Here is a 26,562-nt window from a genome sequence, read left to right as displayed (position 1 = left end):
GCAAGAGTTGTCTTCCTAAGAATGTCTGAATATTGCCAACACTCTTAATTCTTTCACGGAAAAAAGTCCCAGACCTTAGATTTAAAGACAAGAAATATCTTTGAGACTAACCAATTTATTTGAGCAGAAGCTTTCGTGAGCTACGAAAGCTTCTGCTCAAATAAATTGGTTAGTCTCTAAGGTGCCCACAAGTACTCCTTTTCTTTTTGCGAATACAGACTAACACGGCTGTTACTCTGAAAGAAATATCTTTACATTTTTATATCCAACCTAGCCTGCCATGTTTCAGGATGACCTTCTAATCTATCTTTCCTACATACTACACCTTTACCATAGGTTGCTGTAGCTGTTTCCTAACAAGAAGTTGGGTGTAATAGGTTTCCATCAACTGATTTAATATTACCCTATTTTTCTACATAACTGCATGATACCAGCTGAGGTTTCACTCAGCCAAGCTAAGGAATGGAATGAAGATGACTACAGCTGAGTGTTTTCTCTTGGAAAGACCTATTTAACCACTTGTTCTTATTTTCCAGACTCAAGGAGCAGGCTCCCCTCGATCTTCACCCAGTCACACTATCAGCCGACCTATTCCTATGCCGATCAGGTCTGCGTCTGCCTGCTCCACCCCAACCCATACACCTCAGGACTCTCTGACGGGCGTGGGAGGAGATGTGCAAGAAGCTTTTGCACAAAGTAAGTTGCATTGTTAAGTTATTAGTTACACCGAGAGCATATGCAAGTGTCTGGTGGGGAACTGAGGCACTGGGAGGAGAAGTGACTTTGCACAAGGTCACCCAGCTGTCCAGTGACCAAGCCAGGAATAGAACCCAGATCTCCTGAGTCCTATTCCAGTGCTTTATCCATTGCAATTCAACCTGTTTGCCATAAAATAAAGACTTGTCATTGACCATTGTAAGTTGGTTCAACAAACTGGGCTATGGGGGGACGGGAGGGTGATGTGAGAGGGAGGAAGTATTGTGCTGCTTCTCCTAAGAACTGATGGACTTTTCCATTGTGTCTAATGTTTACCAGAGCACTGCCATTGGCTGCTGTGCGCTTTTCATTCCCCTTCCGTGTTGTTCGTCAAATCGCAAAAGGATGGAAGATTTATCCTTTGCCCACTGATTGTTTGCGTTGAAGTTCTAATATCACAGATTAAATAATATGCTAAATATAAAAGAAAGTGAATACTTTATGTGACCTCCACCCATGGAATTACTCTCTTTCCCAAATGCTTGCATCCCTGCAATTTCCGTTTTTCTTTTCCTTGAACACAAAGGGCCAAATTTTGCTCTCAATTACACCATTGCAAATTGGAATGTCAGTGGATCCCCCTAGATATACCCTGCTGTAACTGAGAACATAATTTGCCCTCCTGGGCTCAATTCTGCCCACCCTTGCAACTTCCATTAATTTCAGTGGGAATTGTATTCATGAATTGGATGACAAGATTGAGCCCTAAGTGCAATCAAGGTTTTCCCTTTAAAGAACTAGTTAATTCTCATGTTAAACTCTATCCGGCTAGAGGATTGATCCTTGTCCCATGGCACCAGGTTGTTCAACGTGTATTCTGTGAGAAATGAACACACAGTGTGACATTTTCTTCTTTAAACCTAAAAAAACTGAGAGAGGTGTACAGACATAGACCACTCTCTTCAAGAGTGGTTTCTCTCAGAACTTGGACAAAGTGAGAGAATTTAGTAGCTACAATAAAATAGCCATAAATAATGCATGGGCTGCTTCAGGCCACTGCTTTTTGTCACAGCAATGTGTTCTGCTAAAGTGAAACGGCAATGTAAGAGTATATTCTCATATGTACAGTGATCACACTTAAAAACAACTACCTTTGGTATATAAAGGGTTTACCCTCAGTATTTATCTTATTCCAGTTGTATAAGGCAAATCTGGGCAGCTTTTAAGAGCAGTCCTTGTGTAATGTGCTGGTATGTGGGAATTCTTTTTTAAGCAAACAGCTATACTGTCAGAGTTCTTTTAATTTGCCCATAGTAAAGGCACTCCATGGAGTAGAGCATTAGCTCTCCTATATTTTCTCTTCTTAGAGAATAGATGTAAAAGTCTGTATAGATGTGAAGCTGAGACGGCATTACAACTCTTCTCAAAGTGTGAGGTGCGGGGGAGGGACAGAGGGAGAGGGCAGGCTTTGACTTACTAAGGGCCGTCAGTTTAAAAGACATTCCAGATGCCAAATCCTGCCAGTTTCTATGCATCATCCCCTGTGAAGTTAGCGAGGATTTTAAGGGTTGAGTCTATTTATATGTAGTTGGTTCAACTACACTAGGATTATGAGTTTGGGACTCTGTGATAGCATAGGCTGGGAGCACGCTGTACCAGCCATCACAACCCTAAAAGTATTGTACTTTGCTCTCCAGTAACCTTCCTTGATTGATGCTTAAAGCAGTACTGAGGAGTTCTGCAGGAAACAACGTCTAGACCCTCCTGTATTGGAAAGAGGGTCACAGCAGCTCAGGGCTGTTGATGAAGGGGGTAGTGGCTTTCAGGGTAGGCAGAAGTTTGCTGTGAATGGGGAGTAGGAGGGAGAGCAAAGGGAGCTACTCCGTCTCGGCTGGGGAGCAGCCAGCTCCAGGAAGGAAACTGGGGTCCTTGTGGTTCCTACCTGCTCAGCAGCTGCTGTAGCCCCTCTGAGTCCCCCTCTCACCTCCATCCGTGTGCAGGAGTTGGGGGGGCAGAATCCCTACCAATATTTCCATGCTGGCTCCCAACTGCCCCCCCACCCCATCCCATTCCACTGACCCTGCTGGTTGGGTTCGTTTGGGTTTTTTTAAATGGGAGTCGATTATGGAAAATACAAGATTCCTGAGCTCCAAAAGATACCACAAAGGGGTGGGAAAGGAAAATCCATATAAGGCCTAATGAAATCAACCATGTTTTTTCAACATTGACCATATTTATACAATAAGAGTCATTAAACAGAGCCATGGAAACTTAGGGAGAAATAACTTCAGTCCACTTCCCCCAGACATTTCATCTCTTAGCCTCGGTCTCCTAGTGTCACCCCACAAAAGTGAGTTTGATTGTAATTAATAACTTCCAAGTTTCGGACACTGTGAATAAATGAAGCATGATGTTGAGCTGCTGCTGAGCGCGGTGTTAGAAAACGAAGCTGTTCTGCATATAAGTTTTGCAAGTGCCCCTTTGGAAGGACTTGACTCCTTGAAATTATGATGTTGGCAATTTGATGTAAGGTTAAAAGTACTTCATACACAAAGCCATAATTTGTCCCTTGAGAAAAATCTTAGCTTTGTGTTTTTTTTTCTTTTTCCTGCCTCAGGCACAAGGCGAAATTTAAGAAATGACTTACTAGTGGCAGCAGATTCAATTACCAATACCATGTCTTCTCTGGTGAAAGAGCTAAACTCAGGTGCGTGAGGCTTAAGAGCATGATCACGGTACAGTCATTTACCATATATTTAAAAATAAATAAAAGGGAGCTGAGAAAAAAAACACCTAAATGGTGTTCTGGATATTTTTGTATTTTATGGAAAGAAAACCTAAAAGTGGTCGTTTTGAAAGCTACAGACATCCAGATGCAATTAAAGCTTAGAATTTTTTTTTCAGAATATAACATTTTGGTGCATCTGTAAATACTATCACAGGTAATTATTTTTAAAAAGATGTCAGTAGCACAACAATGCACCTGTATCCTGATGTGCAATATCCGAGTTCTCCTGAGTCTAGATTTCTAGCTGTGCCAAATGGCATATACTGTGGTCTCCTTTTTTAGCAACATATGCAAATGTCTGCAGAGGATCTATTATGCTGTACCGCCACAGAAACAAGAGATGGCTCTGCAAATAGATAGAGAACATATGGCCACAGCATCCATGTTGCCTGAAACATACTGGTGTATTCACGATTGAGAGAGATTGGAACTCTAACTTGGAGAAACAGAAGAATATTTAGAGAAATGAACCAAGCCTACTAGCACATGTGAAAATTAAATGTAGCCATAATCACCTTTTGTGGCTCACAGAGATGGGCAGCGAGACGGAGAGTAATGTGGATTCTGAGTTTGGTCGGACTCATTTTGATGATCTTGTTCCATCACCGACTTCTGAAAAGGCTTTCCTTGCACAAATCCATGCCCGGAAGCCAGGATATATTCACAGTGCTTCTGCCACTGGCACCATTCGCAGTGACATGTGGGTACCTTCTCTATTTTTTTAATTCATTTTGTATTGAAATTGTGATACGAATGTGCATGTACAGATTTCCCCCCAGTAATATAACTAAATCTAACTGGGGGTTGGCTCTTTGCCTATATAATAATAATGAGCTCTCAAAGCTAAAGGAGTCAGGGCAAGAAGTGATCAGTTAATACTCTCGATTCCAGTCTGAGACTTTTGTGAGCCCATAATAAGAAGCAACCTTACTGGATTTCCATTAGGAAATTCAGCAGCTGAGGCTTTTTATTTGTGAGGTTTTGCTAGAGTACGGCTGGCAAATTTTAATGATTTAACATAGAGCAGGCTGAAAGATGACAATTCTGTTTTACGACAACTTTCAAGATTTCAAAATTTGTTTTTGTTGCACTGTGGAATGAAAACAAAGCCTTTCAAAGGTTTTCACGAATTAGAGTTGTATTGAAACTTCCATTTTCAGATTGAAAGGGTCTCTTTCTCTGTCTCACCCACCCTGACCATCCCATCTATACCTTCATTAAAATCAGTATGACTTCATGAAATGTTTTGCTGTCAATGAAATGGCATGTTTCTTCAGAAACTTTTCAATGAACTGTAATTTAGGGTCAGATCCAAAATCGACTAAAGTCAATGGGAGTCTTTCCATTGACTCCAGTAGGCTTTGGCTCAGATCCTTAGAGACAAATCTTGCTCTCAGGGAAGCTTTTGAGAATTTTTTTCATTGACGTCAATGGGAGCATGATTGGACTGTGAATGCACATTTAGTAGGGCATGTCCCTTAATCTCTTTCATGGGTGCTAAATCACTGCAAAGATGGGACTTGAGGAAGGGCTGCAAAAATAAAAATAACTTCAAGAAAATGTTCATGGAGTTGAAAACATATTGTTTCATTAGATCCTGCTTTCCTCTCAGTTTTCATTCAAATAGGGAAGTTCTTTTAACATTGAATGTCATTTGTCTTAGGAGGCTATTTATTAATAATTGTCTTTAGGGTTACAGAAGATGGAGACCCCTATGTTAGAGCAGATGATGAGAACTATGAAAATGACTCTGTCCGCCAGCTGGAAAATGAGCTCAAGATGGAGGAATATCTGAAACAAAAGCTGCAGGATGAAGCCTACCAGGTAAGAAAGGAACCCACCAAATAGTCCACGGGCTTATTGTGCTGCAGTAGCCCACCATCTGCAATTTCTTGTCAGTGGCTGGTGCTTCCAGATTTTAAAAATATATTATTCTCAAAACTCTCCCCTCTCATGCCTCCCCTAGATAGATTGATTGATAGATCTCTCTTACACACACACACAAACGCGCACGCACACACAAAGTGCTCAAAAAGAGCTCATCAATTGACTTGCTTAAGGCTGATATTAACCTTCACAAGGTCATTAGCTAATCCTTCATAATTGCCACTGCCAATCAATTTCTACCAAGCCACCCACACAAGAATGCTTTGAACTGTAGAGACGGTATTGCATGTTGAGTTCAGTTTTTTGTTTAATAACATAAAGCATCTATGATGTTCTTTCCTTGTGAGGGGACTGGAGCCCGCTGAACCAGTCCTTTTTAAAACAGGATGGTTTTGTCATAATCTGGGATGGGGGAAAGGGTCTGGAGTGAGTCATGAGATGTCAGGGTTCCCTCCCCACTCTGAACTCTAGGGTACAGATGTGGAGACCCGCATGAAAGACTGCCTAAGCTTTTATTTCTACCAGCTTAGGTTAAAAACTTCCCCAAGGCACAAATCCTTCCTTGTCCTTTGATGGGTACTGCTGCCACCACCAAGTGAGTTAGACAAAGATTCGGAAAAAGGACCACTTGCTGTAATCCCAAAATAGCCCCAGAAAGACAGCACGTTAAATCCTGTCCCCATTGAAGTCAATGGAAAACTTCACTGGGGAGGATTTCACAAAGGGTGAATATTACACGTGGCTTATTTCCACTTGAGGGAAAAAAATAGAAATTAAATACAGAAAAGAACTACCTTTTTTAAAAAAATGATTAAATTGGGTAATATGAAATGTTCATCCCAGAAGAAGAGTTCAGTCTATTCACGTTTCCTGAGGAAACATAACACTTTGCCTCTAAGCAGTAGAGTACTACTCAGAAATTATTTGATAACAGCAAACATTTTGTTTTCTAGAAAACATTTTCAATTGATGACTATGGCTCCTAGTATGCAAACCTTCAATCGTGTTAGTAGCCCTTACTAACATGAATGGTGCCATTGGGACTACTTGAGGAATAGCTGCTAGGATGAATAAGAGTTAGCAAGGTTATGTGCGTTTGAGTCACTAGAACATCTGATGTGACCTTGGTGCTCTTCTCTGATTTGGGTTTAAGGCATAGTATTTCATTATTCAAGACCTTTTCCCACTGATATCCCAGGATAGCTTTAAAGTCAAAGAATACAGAGCTAGCGTTATCTTTATTTTTTTAAAAAAGAAGAAAAAGCCAGTAAATTTAGTTTTCAAGTGTTCCAGGGAATGGTGGTGGGAAGAACTGTGTAGTTTGAATCCAGCCTCTAGAAAGTAATGTGATATTTCTTACTGATGTTCACATAAATTTCCCATTCGACTAAATAGTCTAAAACAAATGATGGCTGTAGTTGCTCTCATAATACAACTGTCAACTGAAAAAATCTGGTAAGAAAATTACTGCTACTAGGCTTACAGTATCCTTTGTTGGTTCAAGAATGATATTAGATGTATTTCTCTGTCTCACTATATGTAAAAGCAGTACTTTTAGATGGACATGCAGACTTCTTATTGCATAGGAGATGATGGCACAATACCCAGTGTTTCTGGTCTGTGTGACCTTCAAGCAAGCTTTTGCAAATGAAACTCTGAGACACTAGAGTTTAAATGAAACCAGATAGCAGAAAAGCACTCTCTTGGCTGGCAATGTGGCAGCAGCAATACGCATGGTACATGAGAGAGTCTGAGACAAGAAGCCTCAAAAGCATCATCTTTTTCCGCTTCCTCTTAAGCATGTAGCAAATAACAAGTGTTATCAGGAGGAATACATTTAATGCACAAACCTAAACGCTAACAACGCTTACCCTCCCATGTCAGCTAGCAGATATGGTCGTCTTATAGCTTCTTGATGAATGTATTGTATGAGCCAGTTTTCCTTAGTCTTATTTCCTGACCCCATTATTGTTCTCTCTTATTTCCTCTCTTGTGCATGGCTTTATTCCAAATAATACACTGGCCTGGCTGCTCACTGGCTTAACTTGTCATCTTCTTGTTTTATGTCCTTTGTTATCTACAGGTCAGTTTGCAAGGTTGAATGCAATATCCTTCTATCACTCTCCTCTCAAGTAAGTATTACCTTAATATAGGAGAAAGTTTCCAACTGGTAACTTGTAATTCAGATACACTGTGCCTTCTGCTTTATGTGCACGTGTGATGATGCTGTTTCCTCCCTTGCTTATTTCCAGACATCCAAGCATGAATTATCTCTAAACCATGCCTAATAAGCCGTCAAAGTCCTGAGGATCATCCTCACACACTCTTTTATTACCTTACTCTGTTACGCAGGAGGGCAAATGGTCTTCTTAGCTATCAGTGACAATGCATGAATTGACCATGAGAGAGAGAGAGAATGATCCAGTGATCAGGACACTAACTTGGAATTCAGTAGACATGGGTTCAGTTCCCTGCTCTACGCTTCAGTTCCCCCTGTCTACTTCCGTAACTCACAGGGATGTTGTGTAGATAAATACATTACAAATTGTGAGGCACTCAGGTACTTCAGGAATGGGTACCATACACAGGCGCCGGCTTTCTGATTTCCCTGGGGGTGCCCCACCCAACCCCAACCCTTCCCTCAAGGCCCCATCCCGGCCCCTCCTCTTCCCACCCTGTTCTGCCCCCTCCCTCGAGCACACCCCACCATAGACAACTGGTACCTCCCCATACTGAGGGGGTGCTATCTAAAGGGGAGGTCACATGACCGGTCACATATTCCCCTCCCCATGCCAACCCCCCCATGCTCAGCCTAGCACCACCATGCTCTCCCCAACTCACGTTATCTGCAGGGGGGACACTCTGTCCTCCCACTGCACCTGGCTCCCCAGCATGTTCTGGCAGTCTCCCTGGTGTGAGGGACCCCGGGTGGGGAGAAGGAGGGAGCCGCTTCTAACAGCGGCCCCTCCTGATGGCTGCTTTGCAGCCCAGCAGCTGCTTGAGAGAGCCTGGTTGGGGAGGCAGCTTCCACTCCCTGCCCAGGCTCAGCTACCGGGGACTGTGGCTGAACATGCCAGAAACGTCCCAGGGGTTGTGGGGGCTCTGGCTCGCTCGCCCTGGTCCCCAGCACCTGAGCCCGGGCGGAGAGCAGAAGCTGCCTCCCCAGCCAGGCTCTCCCAGTCAGCCGCCGGCCCGCCACACTGCCGAGCAGTGTCCCAGCAGCCAGAAAGGGCTGATCCTGCCACTTTTGCTCCTGCCCCCCCCCCAAATCTTTTCACTCCCCAGCATCTGGGGATGTCCCCCTGACGCATTGCCCAGCCCCGCCCTTGCTCTGCCTCTTCCTGCCCCTGCTTCTCCTCTTCCCCTTCCCCCCAGTGGCTCCTGCACACCACTGAACACCTGATCTTTGGTGGGCGGGAGGCGCTGTTGGGGGAGAGGTGGAGGGGTCCGCCGGTGGGCGCTGGGCACCCACTTTTTTTTCCATGGGTGTGCCAGCCTGGAGTACCCACGGAGTTGGCACCTATGGTGCCATATAAGTGCTTAAGATGGATAGTTAGTACTCATGTATCAAATGCCATCACCCACAGCTATCACTAAGTACTCATCATCTCCAATGAAGTACAGTTTGTCACTTTTGAGCTTAGCCAGTGCCCCAGTATGGCATTAAGGAGCACTTTGCCTTGCTGGTGGAGCCATTTGCAGATGAGAAGTAAAACCAGTGAGCTGACCCATGCAACCTCTCACAGGAGTTTAAGTTATGAAACGAGGCTTCCTATACAAATTCTAACATGATGAAATAGATTTCCACTGTTTAAATCCCCTCTAGAGTTTCAGATGTGTATGGCATCTTCTCTTTCTGTTCCAAGTAGTGTTGATGTTCACTGTTAATTGGCTGCTGTGTTTCATCCGAGAGGAGGCTGCGTTTTAGTCATTGGCAAAGTACTTCTTGTTTATATCAGTCTGATGGCAAAATTTGGCCCTCAGCTACTTGTGTGCAATTCTCAGTGAGTTTATTAGGAATGATATGCCTGTAACTGATGCTAGAATTTGGGCCTTTGTTTGTAAAGCACTTTGGGGGATGGGGATTAAAAGCTGCTGGCTATGTATGTATTTAAAAGCCCCTCTCTCAAATACTAGCAATCCCACAAAATATCACAACACTGAATAAGTACACACCACAACACACTTTCGTATTACATACCCCCATCAGGTTATACTCACCTCCTCAGCAGCCTTGGTATGTGCCTGGAAAGTTAGCTGCTACAGAAACACATTTTCTTCTGTCAACATACTGGAATTGTTAGTTACCTGTCAAGTTACTAGAATATGAAAACAGACCACGTTGCAATAATGAATGTCTATAAAGTTCTTAATTATTGATTTTTGTTTGTTTAAAAAAGTTCAGGTAACTTCTTTTAATATTAAAACTTTAGCGAACCTCTACACTTTCTGCTTCCAGCTAGAAACACCAAGGCTAAGTTACTGTTGTAAGAAAAGCCAAGTTACACAAAAGTACAGATTATCTGAAAATTTGCATCCCTGCCCTGGTTGGTGGGCTAGGAAGGTTCAGTTAACATCTCATCTCTTGGATCTTTTCTGAAACATTTGAACTTAGCACAGCACATTATGGGTGGGATTTTTGAAAGCGCTCTGTGTTGACTTAATGCTGCTTCTACTGCAGTCTACGGTAAAACACCTGTTGACCTCAGTGGGAGCAGTTAGGCCAACACTGAGCATTTAGAAAATTTCATCCTATGAGGGAAAACTTGCCTCATTGAAGGCAATTGCAAAACTATCACTGACTTCACTGGAGTCAGGATTTCACCCTGTACTTTTATCCTAAAACAGCAAATTCTTGTTTCGTCGATGCCACATCTGCACAGGATCGTGTGACACAATCTAAAATAGCCCCCTCAAGTAGTAGATAGAATCCATTGCACTCAAGCCCATTTACTTCTGGGAAAAACAATGTATCCTTTGTACTTTATTTGTTATTAATATTTCATCAGTTTGGAAAGAGAAACGCCAAGCAATTTATACAGGCTGCAGTGGTTAAAGCACTATCTTGAGTCCTGCCAACTGCATAACTATAGCAGGGGGCTGTCAGATCTGCATTTCTATTTCTTGGGAACCCCTGCTGTTGAATATAAAAAGCAGTTATTTTTAGAGATCGTATTAGCCAACAAATTCTGTATAGAAATACTATCAGCATTGTATTGCACAGGTGTTAGGTGAAAGGCCAAGTGATTTTTCTATCCCAAAACAATAATCCCCTGGAACTCTTATAAAATGAAGTTTATTAAGAAGAATGAGAGGGCAGGTCAGACCAGTGCATTATAGACATTAGTACAATTATATGATTGACAGACTGTCACAGAACTCCATTTGTTTCCTGATTTATAAAGCTATACACTTTATCATTATTATTTAAAATTATTATATCCTATTTGCATTTTGGAATAATGCTATGGGAAAGTCTCTGGAAGTGATCCTGAAAACATCTGGTATAAATATAACAAATGCATTCTCAAGAGAGCAAGTGGGTTCTTGTAACATATAAAATATAATGTAATCATGTTTTCAATTTAAGTTTTTCATATTAAAATAAGTGGCAATAATATATATATATAAAATTAATGGAGCAACAGACTAACATTGTCTAAGCACAAGGTGAAAAGTGTTTTCAGCTTTCACTGGATGAAACTAAAAATAGAACTTGAAATTGTCTGAGCATAAAAAAATTTTTAAGTTATTTTACTTAAAATAGAGTATTGGCCTAATCTGGTTCCCATAGCTGCCAGTGGACTTTTGCCAATGGCGTCAATGGGAACAGAAGCAGGTCACTACTGAATGCAGGTGTGACATATTAAAGGGGGGGCTGACTTGTGGTGTGAGTGTGGTCCCACATTAACTTCAACTTATTGTACTTTTTAAAGCAATGTCTTTGTTGGCGATGCCATGGCAACATTTACTGAGTCACATCCAGGTCATTTTTCAATTAATGCTTATTGTTTTTAAAACAATTGTAAGGTGTGAAAAGCTCTTTAAAGCCATGCTTAAGGTACTAGCGTGTAGGAGAGTACACTGAGAAGGGGATTCTTTATTAAGTCTCACTTTAAATTATTTTTATTTGCATTTTAGTTCTCTGCTATAGTTGAGAGTCAAATCCAACACCCGTTGATGTCAGTGGGAGTATTTTCCTTTGACTTCAGTGGCCTTAAATCAGGCCCTACATTATGAATGTGAAAGGAACAATTTGCCCATATGTTCCACCCAGGAATATTACACTCAACTCAGAAAAGGAGTGAAGCTAGAAATGACAAAAACATGTCTTGCTTTTAGATTTCTGTGAGACTTTAAAGCAAGATAAGAGGGAAGAAAGTTCAGTAGTTTTATTTTATGAATGTTTAAAGTCAGAAACGTCACATGTGCACACTAGATTGTTTTGTATACATTTTTTTCAGATGCATTGTAATGATGTTTTGGTTAACAGTATATTTAGGACACCCTTACTCCACTGGAACTCAATAGAGCTTGTAAGCTCCACAAGCCAAGTAGCTTTAGGTCCACAAACTTAATAGGTATAGTGACAGTGATAAACTCAAGGAGTCAATCTATTAAGGTTATCAAAGAGACGGTTAAAGGGTAACTTGATCACAGTCTAAAAGTGCCTACCTGGGGAACAGAAATTGGATAATAGAGGGCTCTTCAATCTAGTAGATAAAGGCATAACAACATCTGATGGCTGAAGTTGAAGCTACGCAAATTCAGACTGGACTGAAGGCACAAATTTTTAACAGAGGATAATTAGCCATTGGCACAATTTACCAAGGATTGTGGTGGATTCTCCATTTGAAATCAAGATTGGATGTTTCTCTAAAAAATATGCTCTAGTTCAAACAGGAATTAATTCAGCAAAGTCCTATGGCCTCGGTTATACAGGAAGTCAGAGTAGACAATCACAGTGGTCCCTTCTGGCCTTAGAATCTATGAATCCTATGAATCAAAAAAAAATCATTAAAGGATGTGTACAATTAAGTCAGCTCTATTTAAAGCCATCAAGATGAGGAGACTTCTCTCTTCCTTTGTGCATTTTTAAGTGTGTCTGCCACACCTGACTATGGGTGAGAGTGCTGCTGCACTAAGGAGTCTTAAGCATGGGTCCAGAACCAATACACTTACATGTAGAGCTGAGCAAATAATTTATTTTTTTGGTTTGGTGGCTGAACCAGAAAAAAAAGGGGGGTGGGAGGGATGGTTGCTTTGAACCAAACTGAAAAATTTAGTTTTTCTCATCAAAACAAAGAAAAACAAAAAACAATTGAACAAAACATTTCAAATGTGGATTTGGATCGACAGAAATGACATTGCCAAAGGAAATGTCGATTTGACAAAAAGTGTCAGAACAGTTCATTATGACATTTGGCAAATGTTTGTTTTCAGATTTTTTTCAGCCAAACTATTTGTCGAATTTAACCTGAACTTGCAAATCGTTTTGGGTCCCTGAAAAATAGAAGTCTCTCTGCAAATATACTACTTGCCAAAAAAAAATTGCATTTAGCTCTACTTACGTTTTCTGCTGGCAAAACTTGTAGGATCCCAAAGCCAAATAATTCAAGGCTTGTATATTATCCTAAAAAGGCACATTAAATATAAAAATAGCATTACATGGAACATTAAGTTTGAAAAAGAATCAAGCTCTCACTATGTAATAAATTTCAAAAGTTCGGTTATTCCCATCCTGCTATATTAACTGAGCTACAGACCACATGTGTAATATTTTCTTTTTCTTTTTAATCTCACTGTTAATGTATTCTTGATTAGTAGTATATAACATAAAAATGTCAGATGTGTAATGCGACCAAATTAACTTTGGGAGGAGTGACCTTAACTTTCAGTGCATCATTTTTCAACTTTAATGTTGCATGAAAACTAGGATTTTTTAATCATTAAATTATAATACAACAGGAAATAAACTGTAGCTGAAGTTATAAATACTGGGGATGAAGGGGGGGCCTCTGCCATTACTAATCACTTGAGCTTCAACTTGTGACTGATTTATGTCATTAGTAGAACCTTTCAATGTATTTATAATTCTGTAATTCAGTGGTACTCATTTCTTGTTTACAACCATCTCTTCATCCCAATGCCAGGTCTGGAACAAAAAGGAGCATCCTGGAAATCTATAATAATCCCTCCTCACACCCACAAATACTCAGCTAAGGCATAGAGTGTGTACAGTAAATTAAAAAAACTGAATTATATACAATGCTATAAATGGATCTTAATGTTCTGGCTGCCTCACACATCACTTATACTTTGCGCTTGTGGTTTATAATGATGCTATCAAAAACTATGAGCTGTATCTATATTTATATATCCTTAAAATTACCTAAAGAAGAACCAACCTAAACTGCAGATTGAAACTTTGAGGTTTAAACAAATTCAGATAACTGCCGTCTTCCACTCCTTTGTGTTTAATTTTCAGGCCCTTATAAAATTCCTCATTCTGGCTGAGATCTGAAACTGAAGTGGCAAAATGCTCCCCAGAATTCCTGTTCTTAGGATTTCCCGCGAGTTTTGCAAACTTAACCTCAAAAGCTATTGAGATCTTCCCCTCACAACTTTATAATGCACTTTTTTCTTTCATTTTTCAACAAAATAGCATTAATAATAAGTCTTTTGTAACTGACTGAAAGGAGATACTAAATGTAAGATCAATATTCCATTTTAACGCTGTTCAGGTATTCAAGAATCCTATAGCAGCATCTGTGCTTGAAGAATGGAACAGAATTAGGGTATGTCTACACTACGAAATTAGGTCGAATTTATAGAAGTCGGTTTTGTAGAAAGCGGTTTTATACCGTTGATTGTGTGTGTCCCCACACAAATGCTCTAAGTGCATGTAGTCGGCGGAGTGTGTCCACAGTACCGAGGCAACTGTCAACTTCCGGAGAGTTGCACTGTGGGTGGCTATCCCACAGTTCTCACAGTCTCCGCTGCCCATTTGAATTCTGGGTAGAAATCCCAGTGCCTGATGGGGCTAAAACATTGTTGCGGGTGGTTCTGGGTACATATCGTCAGGCCCCGTTTCCTCCCTCCTTCCATGAAAGCAGGGCAGACAATCTTTTGCGCCTTTTTTCTTGAGTTACCTGTGCAGATGCCATACCATGGCAAGCATGGAGCCCGCTCAGCTAACCGTCACCGTATGTCTCCTGGGTGCTGGCAGACGTGGTACTGCATTGCTACACAGCAGCAGTTTATTGCCTTTTGGCAGCAGACAGTGCAGTATGACTGGTAGCAGTCATCGACGTAGTCCTGGGTGCTCTTTTAACCGGGCGCCTGGGCAAACATGGGAGTGACTCAGCCAGGTCATTTCCCTTGTTCCGTCTCGTGGCAATTGAGTCCTACCGGCAGTGCACTGTCTTTTAACCTGCAGCTAGCAGAAGATGATGGCTAGTCGTCATACTGCACCGTCTTCTGCCGAGCACCCAGGTGTTGACGATGGCTAGCAGTCATACTGCACAGTCTGCTGCCAGCAAGATGTATAAAGATAGATGAAGTGGCTCAAAACAAGAAATAGACCAGATTTGTTTTGTATTCATTTTCTCCTTCCTCCCTCCCTCTCTCTGTGAAATCAACGGCCTGCTAAACCCAGTTTTGAGTTCTATCCTTGAGGTTTTGAGTTCTATCTGTGAGGGGGCCATTCAGTTTCTCACAAAGCCACCCCCTTTGTTGATTTTAATTCCCTGTAAGCCAACCCTGTAAGCCATGTCATCAGTCGCCCCTCCCTCCATCAGGGCAATGGCAGACAATCGTTCCGCGCCTTTTTTCTGTGCAGACGCCATACCACGGCAAGCATGGAGCCCGCTCGGATCACTTTGGCAATTAGGAGCACATTAAACACCACACGCATTATCCAGCAGTATATGCAGCACCAGAACCTGGCAAAGCGATACCGGGCGAGGAGGCAATGTCAACGCGGTGATGTGAGTGATGAGGACATGGGCACAGACTTCTCTCAAAGCACGGGTCCTGTCAATGTGGGCACCATGGTGCTAATGGGGCAGGTTCATGCTGTGGAACGCCGATTCTGGGCTCGGGAAACAAGCACAGACTGGTGGGACTGCATAGTGTTGCAGGTCTGGGATGATTCCCAGTGGTTGCGAAACTTTTGCATGCATAAGGGCACTTTCATGGAACTTTGACTAGCTTTCCCCTGCCCTGAGGTGCAAGAATACCAAGATGAGAGCAGCCCTCACACTTGAGAAGCGAGTGGCAATAGCCCTGTGGAAGCTTGCAACGCCAGACAGCTAACGGTTGGTCGGGAATCAATTTGGAGTGGGCAAATCTACTGTGGGGGCTGCTATGATGCAAGTAGCCCACACAATCAAAGATTTGCTGATATCAAGGGTAGTGACCCTGGGAAATGTGCAGGTCATAGTGGATGGCTTTGCTGCAATGGGATTCCCTAACTGCGGTGGGGCCATAGACGGAACCCATATCCCTATCTTGGCACCAGAGCACCAAGCCGCTGAGTACATAAACCGCAAGGGGTACTTTTCAATAGTGCTGCAAGCACTGGTGGATCACAAGGGACGTTTCACCAACATCAACGTGGGATGGCCGGGAAAGATACATAACGCTCGCATCTTCAGGACCTCTGGTCTGTTTCAAAAGCTGCAGGAAGGGACTTCATTGCCAGACCAGAAAATAACCGTTGGAGATGTTGAAATGCCTATAGTTATCCTTGGGGACCCAGCCTACCCCTTAATGCCATGGCTCATGAAGCCATACACAGGCAGCCTGGACAGTAGTCAGGAGCTGTTCAACTACAGGCTGAGCAAGAGCAGAAGGGTGGTAGAATGTGCATTTGGATGTTTAAAAGTGCGCTGGCGCAGTTTACTGACTCGGTAGACCTCAGCGAAACCAATATTCCCACTGTTATTACTGCTTGCTGTGTGCTCCACAATATCCGTGAGAATAAGGGGGAGACGTTTATGGCGGGGTGGGAGGTTGAGGAAAAGCACCTGGCTGCTGGTTACGCACAGCCAGATACCAGGGCAGTTAGAAGAGCACAGGAGGGTACGGTGCACATCAGAGAAGCTTTGAAAACCAGTTTCATGACTGGCCACGCTACAGTGTGAAAGTTCTGTTTGTTTCTCCTTGATGAAACCCCCCGTCCCTTGGTTCACTCTACTTCCCTGTAAGCTAACCACCCTCCCCTCCTCCCTTCGATCACCACTTGCAGAGGCAATAGTCATTGTTGCTTCACATTCATTCTTTATTGATTCATCACACAAATAGGGGGATAACTACCAAGGTAGCCCAGGAGGGGTGGTGGAGGAGGGAAGGACAAGGCCACACAGCACTTTAAAAGTTTAAAACTTATTGAATGCCAGCCTTCTGTTGCTTGGGCAATCCTCTGGGGTGGAGTGGCCGGAGGCCCCCCCACTGTGTTCTTGGGCGTCTGGGTGAGGAGGCTATGGAACTTGGGGAGGAGGGCGGTTGGTTGCACAGGGGCTGTAGCGTCGGTCTGTGCTCCTGCTGCCTTTCCTGCAGCTCAACCATACACTGAAGCATATTGGTTTGATCCTCCAGCAGCCTCAGCATTGAATCCTGCCTCCTTTCATCACGCTGCCGCCACATTTGAGCTTCAGCCCTGTCTTCAGCCCGCCACTTACTCTCTTCAGCCTGCCACCTCTCCTCCCAGTCATTTTGTGCTTTCCTGCACTCTGACATTATTTGCCTCCATGCATTCGTCTGTGCTCTGTCAGTGTGGGAGGACAGCATGAGCTCAGAGAACATTTCATCACGAGTGCTTTTTTTTTTTCTTTCTAATCTTCACTAGCTTCTGGGAAGGAGAAGATCCTGTGATCCTTGAAACACATGCAGCTGGTGGAGTAAAAAAAGGGACAGTGGTATTTAAAAAGACACATTTTCTAGAACAATGGGTACACTCTTTCACGGTAAACCTTGCTGTTAACATTACATACACAGCACATGTGCTTTCGTTCCAAGGTCGCATTTTGCCTCCCCCCACCACGTGGCTAGCCCCTCACCTCTCCCCGTGGCTAACAGCAGGGAACATTTCTGTTTAGCCACAGGCAAACAGCCCAGCAGGAATGGGCACCTCTGAAAGTCCCCTGAAGAAAAGCACCCTATTTCAACCAGGTGACCATGAATGATATCACTCTCCTGAGGATAACACAGAGAGAGAAAGAACGGATGTTGTTTGAATGCCAGCAAACATAGACTGCAATGCTTTGTTCTACAATGATTCCCGAGTACGTGCTACTGGCCTGGTGTGGTAAAGTGTCCTACCATTGTGTATGGAATAAGGCTGCCCTCTCCAGAAACCTTTTGCAAAGGCTTTGAGAGTACATCCAGGAGAGCCACAAATGGCAGGGCAAATTAATCATTAAACATGCTTGCTTTTAAACCATGTATAGTATTTTAAAAGGTACACTCACCAGAGGTCCCTTCTCTGTTTGGCGGGTCCGGGAGTCAGCCTTGGGTGGGTTCGGGGGGTACTGGCTCCAGGTCCAGGGTGAGAAACAGTTCCTGACTGTCGGGAAAACCGGTTTCTCCACCTGCTTGCTGTGAGCTATCTACAACTTCATCATCATCAACTTCCTTGTCTCCAAAACCTGCTTTGGTGTTGCCTCCATCTCCATTGAAGAAGTCAAACAACACGGCTGGGGTAGTGGTGGCTGAAGCCCCTAAAATGGCATGCAGCTCATCATAGATAGATATTTAGGTCAGAAGGGACCATTATGATCATCTACTCTGACCTCCTGCACAACACAGGCCACAGAATTTCACCCACCACTCCTGCAAAAAACCTCACACCTATATCTGTGTTATTGAAGTCCTCAAATTGTAGTTTAAAGACTTCAAGGAGCAGAGAATCCTCCAGCAAGTGACCCATGCCTAATGCTACAGAGGAAGGCGAAAAACCTCCAGGGCCTCTTCCAATCTGCCCTGGAGGAAAATTCCTTCCCGACTCCAAATATGGCGATCAGCTAAACCCTGAGCACATGGGCAAGATTCATCAGCCAGATACTACAGAAAATTCTTTCCTGGGTAACTCGGATCCCACCCCATCTAATATCCCATCACAGACCATTGGGCCTATTTACCATTAATATTTAATTACCAAAACCATCTTATCCCATCATACCATTTCCTCCATAAACTTATCGAGTTCAATCTTAAAACCAGATATATCTTTTGCCCCCCACTGCTTCCCTTGGAAGGCTATTCCAAAACTTAACTCCTCTGATGGTTAGAAACCTTCGTCTAATTTCTAGTCTAAATTTCCTGGTGGCCAGTTTATATCCATTTGTTCTTGTGTCCACATTGGTACTGAGCTTAAATAATTCCTCTCCCTCTCCGGTATTTATCCCTCTGATATATTTATAGAGAGCAACCATATCTCCCCTCAACCTTCTTTTAGTTAGGCTAAAGAAGCCAAGCTCCTTGGATCTCCTTTCATAAGACAAGTTTTCCATTCCTCGGATCATCCTAGTAGCCCTTCTCTGTACCTGTTCCAGTTTGAATTCATCCTTCTTAAACATGGGAGACCAGAACTGCACACAGTATTCCAGGTGAGGTCTCACCAGTGCCTCGTATAACGGTACTAAAACCTCCTTATCCCTACTGGAAATACCTCTCCTGATGCATCCCAAGACCACATTAGCTTTTTTCACGGCCGTATCACATTGGCGGCTCATAGTCCTCCTATGATCAACCAATACTCCAAGGTCCTTTTCCTCCTCCGTTACTTCTAATTGATGCGTCCCTAGCTTATAACTAAAATTCTTGTTATTAATCCCTAAATGCATGACCTTACACTTCTCACTATTAAATTTCATCCTATTACTATTACTCCAGTTTACAAGGTCATCCAGATCCTCCTGTAGGATATCCGTGTCCTTCTCTAAATTGGCAATACCTCCCAGCTTTGTATCATCCGCAAACTTTATTAGCACACTCCCACTTTTTATGCCGAGGTCAGTAATAAAAAGATTAAATAAAATTGGTCCCAAAACCGATCCTTGAGGAACTCAACTGGTAACCTCCCTCCAGCCTGACAGTTCACCTTTCAGTAGGACCTGTTGTAGTCTCCCCTTTAACCAATTCCTTATCCACCTTTCAATTTTCCTATTGATCCCCATCTTATCCAATATAACTAATAATTCCCCATGTGGCACGGTATCAAACACCTTACTAAAATCTAGGTAAATTAGATCCACTGCGTTTCCTTTGTCTAAAAAATCTGTTACTTTTTCAAAGAAGGAGATTAGGTTGGTTTGGCACGATCTACCTTTTGTAAAACCATGTTGTATTTTGTCCCATTTACCATTGACTTCAATGTCCTTAACTACCTTCTCCTTCAAAAATTTTTCCAAGACCTTGCATACTACAGATGTCAAACTAAGAGGCCTGTAGTTACCCGGATCACCTTTTTTCCTTTCTTAAAAATAGGAACTATGTTAGCAATTCTCTAATCACACGGTACAACCCCTGAGTTTACAGATTCATTAAAAATTCTTGCTAATGGGCTTGCAATTTCATGTGCCAATTCCTTTAATATTCTTGGATGAAGATTATCTGGGCCCCCCAATTTAGTCCCATTAAGCTGTTTGAGTTTCACTTCTACCTCAAATATGGTAATGTCTACCTCCATATCCTCATTCCCATTTGTCATGCTACCATAATCCCTAAGATCCTCTTTAGTCTTATAAAAGACTGAGGCAAAGTATTTGTTTAGATACTGGGCCATGCCTAGATAAGGACCTCCACGCCATCCTTTAGTGGTCCCACTTCTTCTTTCTTTGTTTTTTTCTTATTTATATAACTATAGAACCTTTTACTATTGGTTTTAATTCCCTTTGCAAGGTCCAACTCTACATGACTTTTAGCCTGTCTCACTTTATCCCTACATGTTCTGACCTCAATAAGGTAGCTTTCCTTGCTGATCCCTCCCTTCTTCCACTCCCTGTATGCTTTCTGCTTTTTCTTAATCACCTCTCTGAGATGCTTGCTCATCCAGCTTGGTCTACAACTCCTGCCTATGAATTTTTTCCCCTTTCTTGGGATGCAGGCTTCTGATAGCTTCTGCAGCTTTGATTTAAAATAATCCCAGGCCTCCTCTACCTTTAGATCCATAAATTCTTCAGTCCAATCCACTTCCCTAACTAATTTCCTTAGTTTTTGAAAGTCAGCCCTTTTGAAGTCAAAAACCCTAGTTGCAGATTTATTTTTGTTAATCCTTCCGTTCAGTTTGAACTGAATTAGCTCATGATCACTTGAGCCAAGATTATCCCCTACAACCATTTCTTCTATGAGGTCCTCACTACTCACTAAAACCAAATCTAAAATGGCATCCCCTCTAGTCAGTTCAGCAACTACTTGATGAAGAAATCCATCAGCTATCGCATCTAGGAAAATCTGAGCCCTATTATTATTACTAGCACTCGTCCTCCAGTCTATATCTGGGAAGTTAAAGTCTCCCATGATCACACAGTTTCCATTAGTATTTACTTTATTAAAAACATTAAAAAGGGCTCTATCCATATCCAATTTAGATCCTGGCAGTCTATAGGACACCCCAAGCACTATCCCATAGAAGCGGCATGTTTGGGGCTCTGACCCGGAGTGGCTGTTTGCCTCTCTGGTTTTTTGGTAGGCTTGCCTCAGCTCCTTAAGTTTCACGTGGCATTGCTTCGGGTCCCTGTTATGGCCTATGTCCTTCATGCCCTGGGAGATTTTGACAAATGTTTTGGCATTTCGAAAACTGGAACGGAGTTCTGATAACACGGATTCCTCTCCCCATATAGCGATCAGATCTCGTACCTCCCGTTCGGTCCATGCTGGAGCTCTTTTGCGATTCTGGGACTCCATCATGGTCACTTCTGCTGATGAGCTCTGCATGGTCACCTCTGCTGATGAGCTCTGGCCAGCGTAGCAAGCTGCAGGTGACCATGCAAACAGGAAATTTAAATTCAAAAGTTTGCGGGCCTTTTCCTGTCTACCTGGCCAGTGCATCTGAGTTGAGAGTGCTGTCCAGAGCGGTCACAATAGAGCACTCTGGGATAGCTCCTGGAGGCCAATACTGTCTAATTGCATCCACAGTACCCCAAATTCGACCCGGCAAGGCCAATTTATGCGCTAATCCCCTTGTCGGGAGTGGAGTAAGGAAATCGATTTTAAGAGCCCTTTAAATCGAAAAAAAGGGCTTCGTCGTGTGGACGGGTGCAGGGTTAAATCGATTTAACGCTGCTAAATTCGACCTCAACTCCTAGTGTAGACCAGGGCTTAGATAACTTTGGGAAAGGGAAGAAAAACTCTAATTCTACCCAAACTTTGTCAGTTCACCAGACTTAAGTTAGCCATTGTTCACAAAAACAATGTGCATATGAGCTCTGAACATGTCGAACCAAGTTTTAGCCCGATATAATAGAATGCTGTCCTATATGTTACCATCAGCAGTACTCTAGGTAGTTTGACTGTTCTAAATAGTTCAGGGAAAGAGGATAAGATAAACCATAGTCCCTTTAACTTTGAAGTGGGGAGGTATAAAGAGGAGGAGAGAACTATGTTCCCCAGGAGGAATATATCAAAAGAACGTGTTCCCTGTATTGCCCAAAACTAGTTCCTCAGACACGCCTTGGAACATCAAAAGTTTTCCATTACTGAATAAAACTTGGAAGCGTCCAATTCTGGAAACACAGGACGCCATTGATTGTGCAGGATATGAAAGCATTCATCAAAGAGGAGCATCCTGTTTAAGAGAGGTACAATCCAGCATTGTTTTTGAGCTAGTTACATTCTTTGCAGATCAACTTTTACACCCATAAGGTGAAATTCACCTGAGTATGTAGGTCCAGTGCAAGGTTCTCCACCCTGCTTAAATTCCCATGTGGGGGCTGTCAGGGGAGGTGCTGCTAGGCGATTGGCTGCACATGAGGATCTGCACCTCCTGCGCATAGTGGAAATTATCCACACCAGCCCAGCCAGCATGGAGGGCTACACCTTGGAGTAGGAAATGGGAGCATCAAGAGATCTGTGTTTATGCAATTCCAGTTGCCCCAGTACCCTGTATAAATAGCATAGAAGGTTTCAGGCCACTACTTGTACCCACCAGAGCTGGAAGAGTGCAGAGCAGTCCTAAATTCTGTCCCTGTTTTGTGGGAGTGGATTCCCACTCCTCTGTAATTTCACCTGCATAGAGCTTGAATAGTTGGTTTCCATAGGTGTAGTGGGTTTCACCTTTAATACCTAAGTTGTAACCAAGAGAATTGCGTGACTTTTTGTTTTCTTGATAGTGCAACAGGTGCGGATTTTGTTTGAAATGTTTGCGTGTATGTGTTTTAAGACAACTTTTCCTTCTAAAAGTTCTAAACGTTGTTTAGCAGGCAAGCTGCTGTCAGACAGACAACGAAAGCTATGTGAGAACTGACGATGAGGAGAGCTGCATTCGAACTGATGACGAAGAAAACCTGGCTGCAAGCTTCACAGAAGAATGGAACCAACAAGTGCAGCATCTCTTGACAAAAAAATCAAATGACTAACTAAGTTCCGAGGACTGTAGCACAGTGCTTTTGTTCTAAGAGTTGTAGTTTGTAGGTGTGTGTTTTGAGAAAAAGACTTTTGTTTAAAGCTAACTTACATTAGCTACATCTTCTGTAACATGGCTCATTACCGATGAAGAAAGCAGGCTGAAATGTGTGCTGCTGTTACAAATAATAGCAGTATCAACAAAACATGTAAACCCTTTGCACACTATGTTGAACCTTTTCAGTTTACAATGACAATATTAATACTGTTTATAGATTGCAATTTGATTTCTGAATACTTGGAGATTTTAGGAGAACAGTTTACTATATACACTGTACATTTTTCTTTCACGGAAGAAATAAAAAGCTACAAATATGCATTTAACACTGAATGATTATACTCCTGAGTGTATATATTTAGTAGCCCAAAGCAAAGTACCAGACTATGTTTGCAATTTGTTTAAAAGTCTTTTACATAAAAGACTTGTACAAAATGCACTAAAAAACCCCTTTAATTTAGGGCTAACATGTAACTTAGGAATGTTTTCTTTCAAAATAATCTAACAAATCAGCCATAGAAGTTAGTGTAAATATTTTTTTCCAAATAGATATCATATACAAAAGGCAACATTCAAATTATATAGAATCTAGTTTTTAAATCAGCACAGATCTTCTTAAAACTGTGAACTATGTTTTGAAATACTCGTTACTAAAGCTGTTTATAAACCACAGGTGCCATAAGATCCCTAAACTGACTGAAGTTATGTATAATCTTCCATGGTATTGTTTCATTGATGTTTTAGCTTTAGTAAACATGTGTTCAACAAATCGGCTCCTTCCATTTTTTCCCCTTCCCATCATGTTATTTTTGAGGCCTTCAGCTTTAAATATATAGGCTTAAAGTGCGCTTGCAACTGTTTCCTTTCATTTCCAAATATGTATTGCCTTAGCCAGCCACCAGATGTTCTGCATGCGTTCTTGGAAATGTGTAGTGAGACTCTCAGAGCTGAATGGAGACTTAGCAATCAGTGAAATGCACAAGGAGAACAGAGTTGTTGTTTTTGAAAGAACAGGCATAGGGTTACAGAACTAGAGTATTGTCTCTGCTGGTAACTCTTAACTTTTTATCTTACCCAGGGGAGAACTATGAGAGAAAGTGGGCCTTGTCGATCATGCAGGATAACAAATTGAAAATGTTAGTTGTACAGTGCTTGTCTTGCCCTTACTATTATCCTACATGTAGTTTTGACCAGAGTTTGAAGTGAAATAGCTGGTAATAGCTCACCCAGAATATTCCTTAGGAATGAAGTGACACTGTTTAGCAGTCCTGAAAATTCTAGGTTTGCATACAGGTAGCCACACCTGGCACAGTCTGCCTGCAGTGAGTGATGAGGTACTGATGTAAAACAGGTTAAAGCATGTCTGTATAACCTTTCTTTCATGGTAACATTTTAGGATGTGTCCTGGATTGCTCCATAGCTTGTCCCAATAAACTCTCTCGCTGTATGTCTGTACACAATCTTTAGTCTCATGGCTGTTTCATTGAGATTGAGTGTTTGGTAATGTATATCTGTATGAAAGTTACTGCTGTTTTTTTTTTACTTTCATACAGTATTATTGCTTATACAGACCTCTTGCCCACATCTCCTTGTATATCTGAGCCTGGACTCAGATACCCAAATTGACACTCCTGCAACCAGCTATCTTCATGTAGGCTTCCCCCCATTCCTCCCAATCACTGGTCTTTGCTCCTGTGGTATAGGCCAGCCTGAAAAGGTAGGCACCATACCTATGATGGCATATGTCTCCTACAGCCTCTTCTCAGGAATGGGTGAGCCTTCCACTAGTGCCTAGCACTCAACACTGAAAACTACCACAGTGAAGTTACAGCCAATGCTGTCAGCTCAGGATTCTAGTCAAGCATTTCCTGAGCACAAACAAAGCGAGCTAGCACACAACTACATGCCATGGCTGACTGATTCAACAACCTATGTTACGTTGAATGGCATCTGGATTAATAACTACCTTACATAACTCTCCTGTCTGTATACACATCATCATGCTGAAAGTAAGTGCAATCGTATAAATCCATTGCCAGGGCTCCAGGATTAATATAATGAAAAATGTTGACAAGCTAACCAGCTTTCTCTCAGGCTGGTGTTAGCAAGGCAATCCCAAACAGAGTTCTAGGTGACCTCTTCTACTTTAGAGCTCTGAGATGAAGCACTTTTTAAATTTAAGCTTTTTTTTTTTCCCCAGTGGTAAAGCTGGCTACATTTTAGCACAGCTGGTCTTTGACTGTTTGTCTGATATTATTTTGGTTGTGGCTTATGGTCATTAAACAAAGTTACAGAAATGGTCCCCAGTACTGGCCTTTTCTAACTACAAATGGCCAACCACAGCAGTCAAAACTCCCTGAGTGGTTGACTACCACTGGAGGGAAGGACTACTCAGTAGTTTGCAATCAGGACACAAGGACATGAAGATAAATAGGGTTCTTGAATGTTGAAAGTTGAGGAGGAGAATAGGTTATCTGTAAGTAGTAATGTTAACTAACCTGCATAATAAGGTGTGTGGCCTTTGTTGTGATATATGTATTTTCTTATATGCATGAGCCAAATTGTTAAATCATTATTTAGCACAGGTGTCTGCCTTTTCTTTTAGTCATCTTCTCCCATCCTTATTAGTTCTTGGAATTATTGTAGATAGACCTTGTAAATATTGCAACCTCAGGTTGCTGCAATCATATTGGTTCAATTCAATAGAAGGAGCCATGAACAACAAGCACTCCACTGTGTCCTGAAGAGAGAGGGCATTTTTATCTTTGAACCAAAAATGTATGAAGAGTTACATCTTGAGGCTAACAACTGTAAGACATTTTTAAACTACTGTACTTGACACCACTTGAGACAGATGTAGAAACACTGAAGATTTCACACTATTCATTGGTATTGTAACAGAACTACTATTGTATGGGTTTTTTGTATTGCTGTTAAGTATTGTTTTGTGTGTGTGTTGGAATCTACTGGGGACATGTTATATTTTGAAGTGATTAAACTATTTAATTGTGTGTCTATATTTTGGAATGGAATTATTTCTTCATTAAAAAGGATTTTTAAAAATAATTTTTCAAGACTCATGTTTGTGCTTTATTTTGGGATTAGCATGTGTGTTTCCTGAAGCTCGAGTGGACCTTTCTTCTAGAATAAAGGAAAGCAGCATTGTCTCGTTCAGTGATCTTCACCTCTTTTTTTCCCACAACCAAAAATTCATTGTTTTTTAAATTCTGACTCCACGTTACAGAATCCTTCACACCAGCTTCCCTCAAGCTGCAAACTTGTCACTGATTTCTGCAGTGATCAAGGCAGGTCCTTTCCTTCTCCCCATTCTGGTTGCATGCATGCTGAGTAGCTCCATCACCTCCGGTTGAAGCAGCCCATCCTGTCTCTACCCATACACCCTCCCTCTCGCTGCTTGATGGGAATGAAATTTTCCATTATTTCCCCCCTGCCTCCTGACTTCTTAGAGGAAAGAAGCTCAACTCTTTACCACCAGTCAATTCAGTGTATGATTCCTATAACACAGGTATTTTCAAGGTATTTTACTTCAATAAAAATGCAATTATTT

The 26,562-nt window shown here is 42.0% G+C and overlaps 1 protein-coding gene across 19 annotated transcripts in view; it reads left to right on the top strand.

The window, feature by feature from the left end:
- Window positions 1-26,060, top strand: part of DTNA (dystrobrevin alpha) — a 310,433-nt gene extending 284,373 nt beyond the window's left edge. For 12 of the 19 annotated variants that reach the window (XM_073331258.1, XM_073331257.1, XM_073331256.2 and 9 more), the window contains 5 exons: window positions 537-696; window positions 3,314-3,403; window positions 4,016-4,184; window positions 5,176-5,308; window positions 22,792-26,060. In XM_073331258.1, coding sequence (XP_073187359.1) covers window positions 537-696; window positions 3,314-3,403; window positions 4,016-4,184; window positions 5,176-5,308; window positions 22,792-22,950 — 711 coding nt within the window. In that variant the 3' untranslated portion in view covers window positions 22,951-26,060. Of the gene's footprint in view, window positions 1-536; window positions 697-3,313; window positions 3,404-4,015; window positions 4,185-5,175; window positions 5,309-7,454; window positions 7,504-10,219; window positions 10,342-13,524; window positions 13,685-22,791 lie in introns of those variants that run through there. The other 7 variants (XM_073331260.1, XM_073331273.2, XM_073331274.2 and 4 more) reach the window with 4 other exon arrangements.
- Window positions 26,061-26,562: the final 502 nt, after the last annotated feature.

Source organism: Lepidochelys kempii, chromosome 2, assembly GCF_965140285.1.
Source record: "Lepidochelys kempii isolate rLepKem1 chromosome 2, rLepKem1.hap1, whole genome shotgun sequence".
Lineage (NCBI taxonomy): Eukaryota > Metazoa > Chordata > Testudines > Cheloniidae > Lepidochelys > Lepidochelys kempii.
The sequence above is the reverse complement of the archived record's forward strand: the minus strand, read 5'-3'. Positions and strand labels throughout refer to the sequence as shown.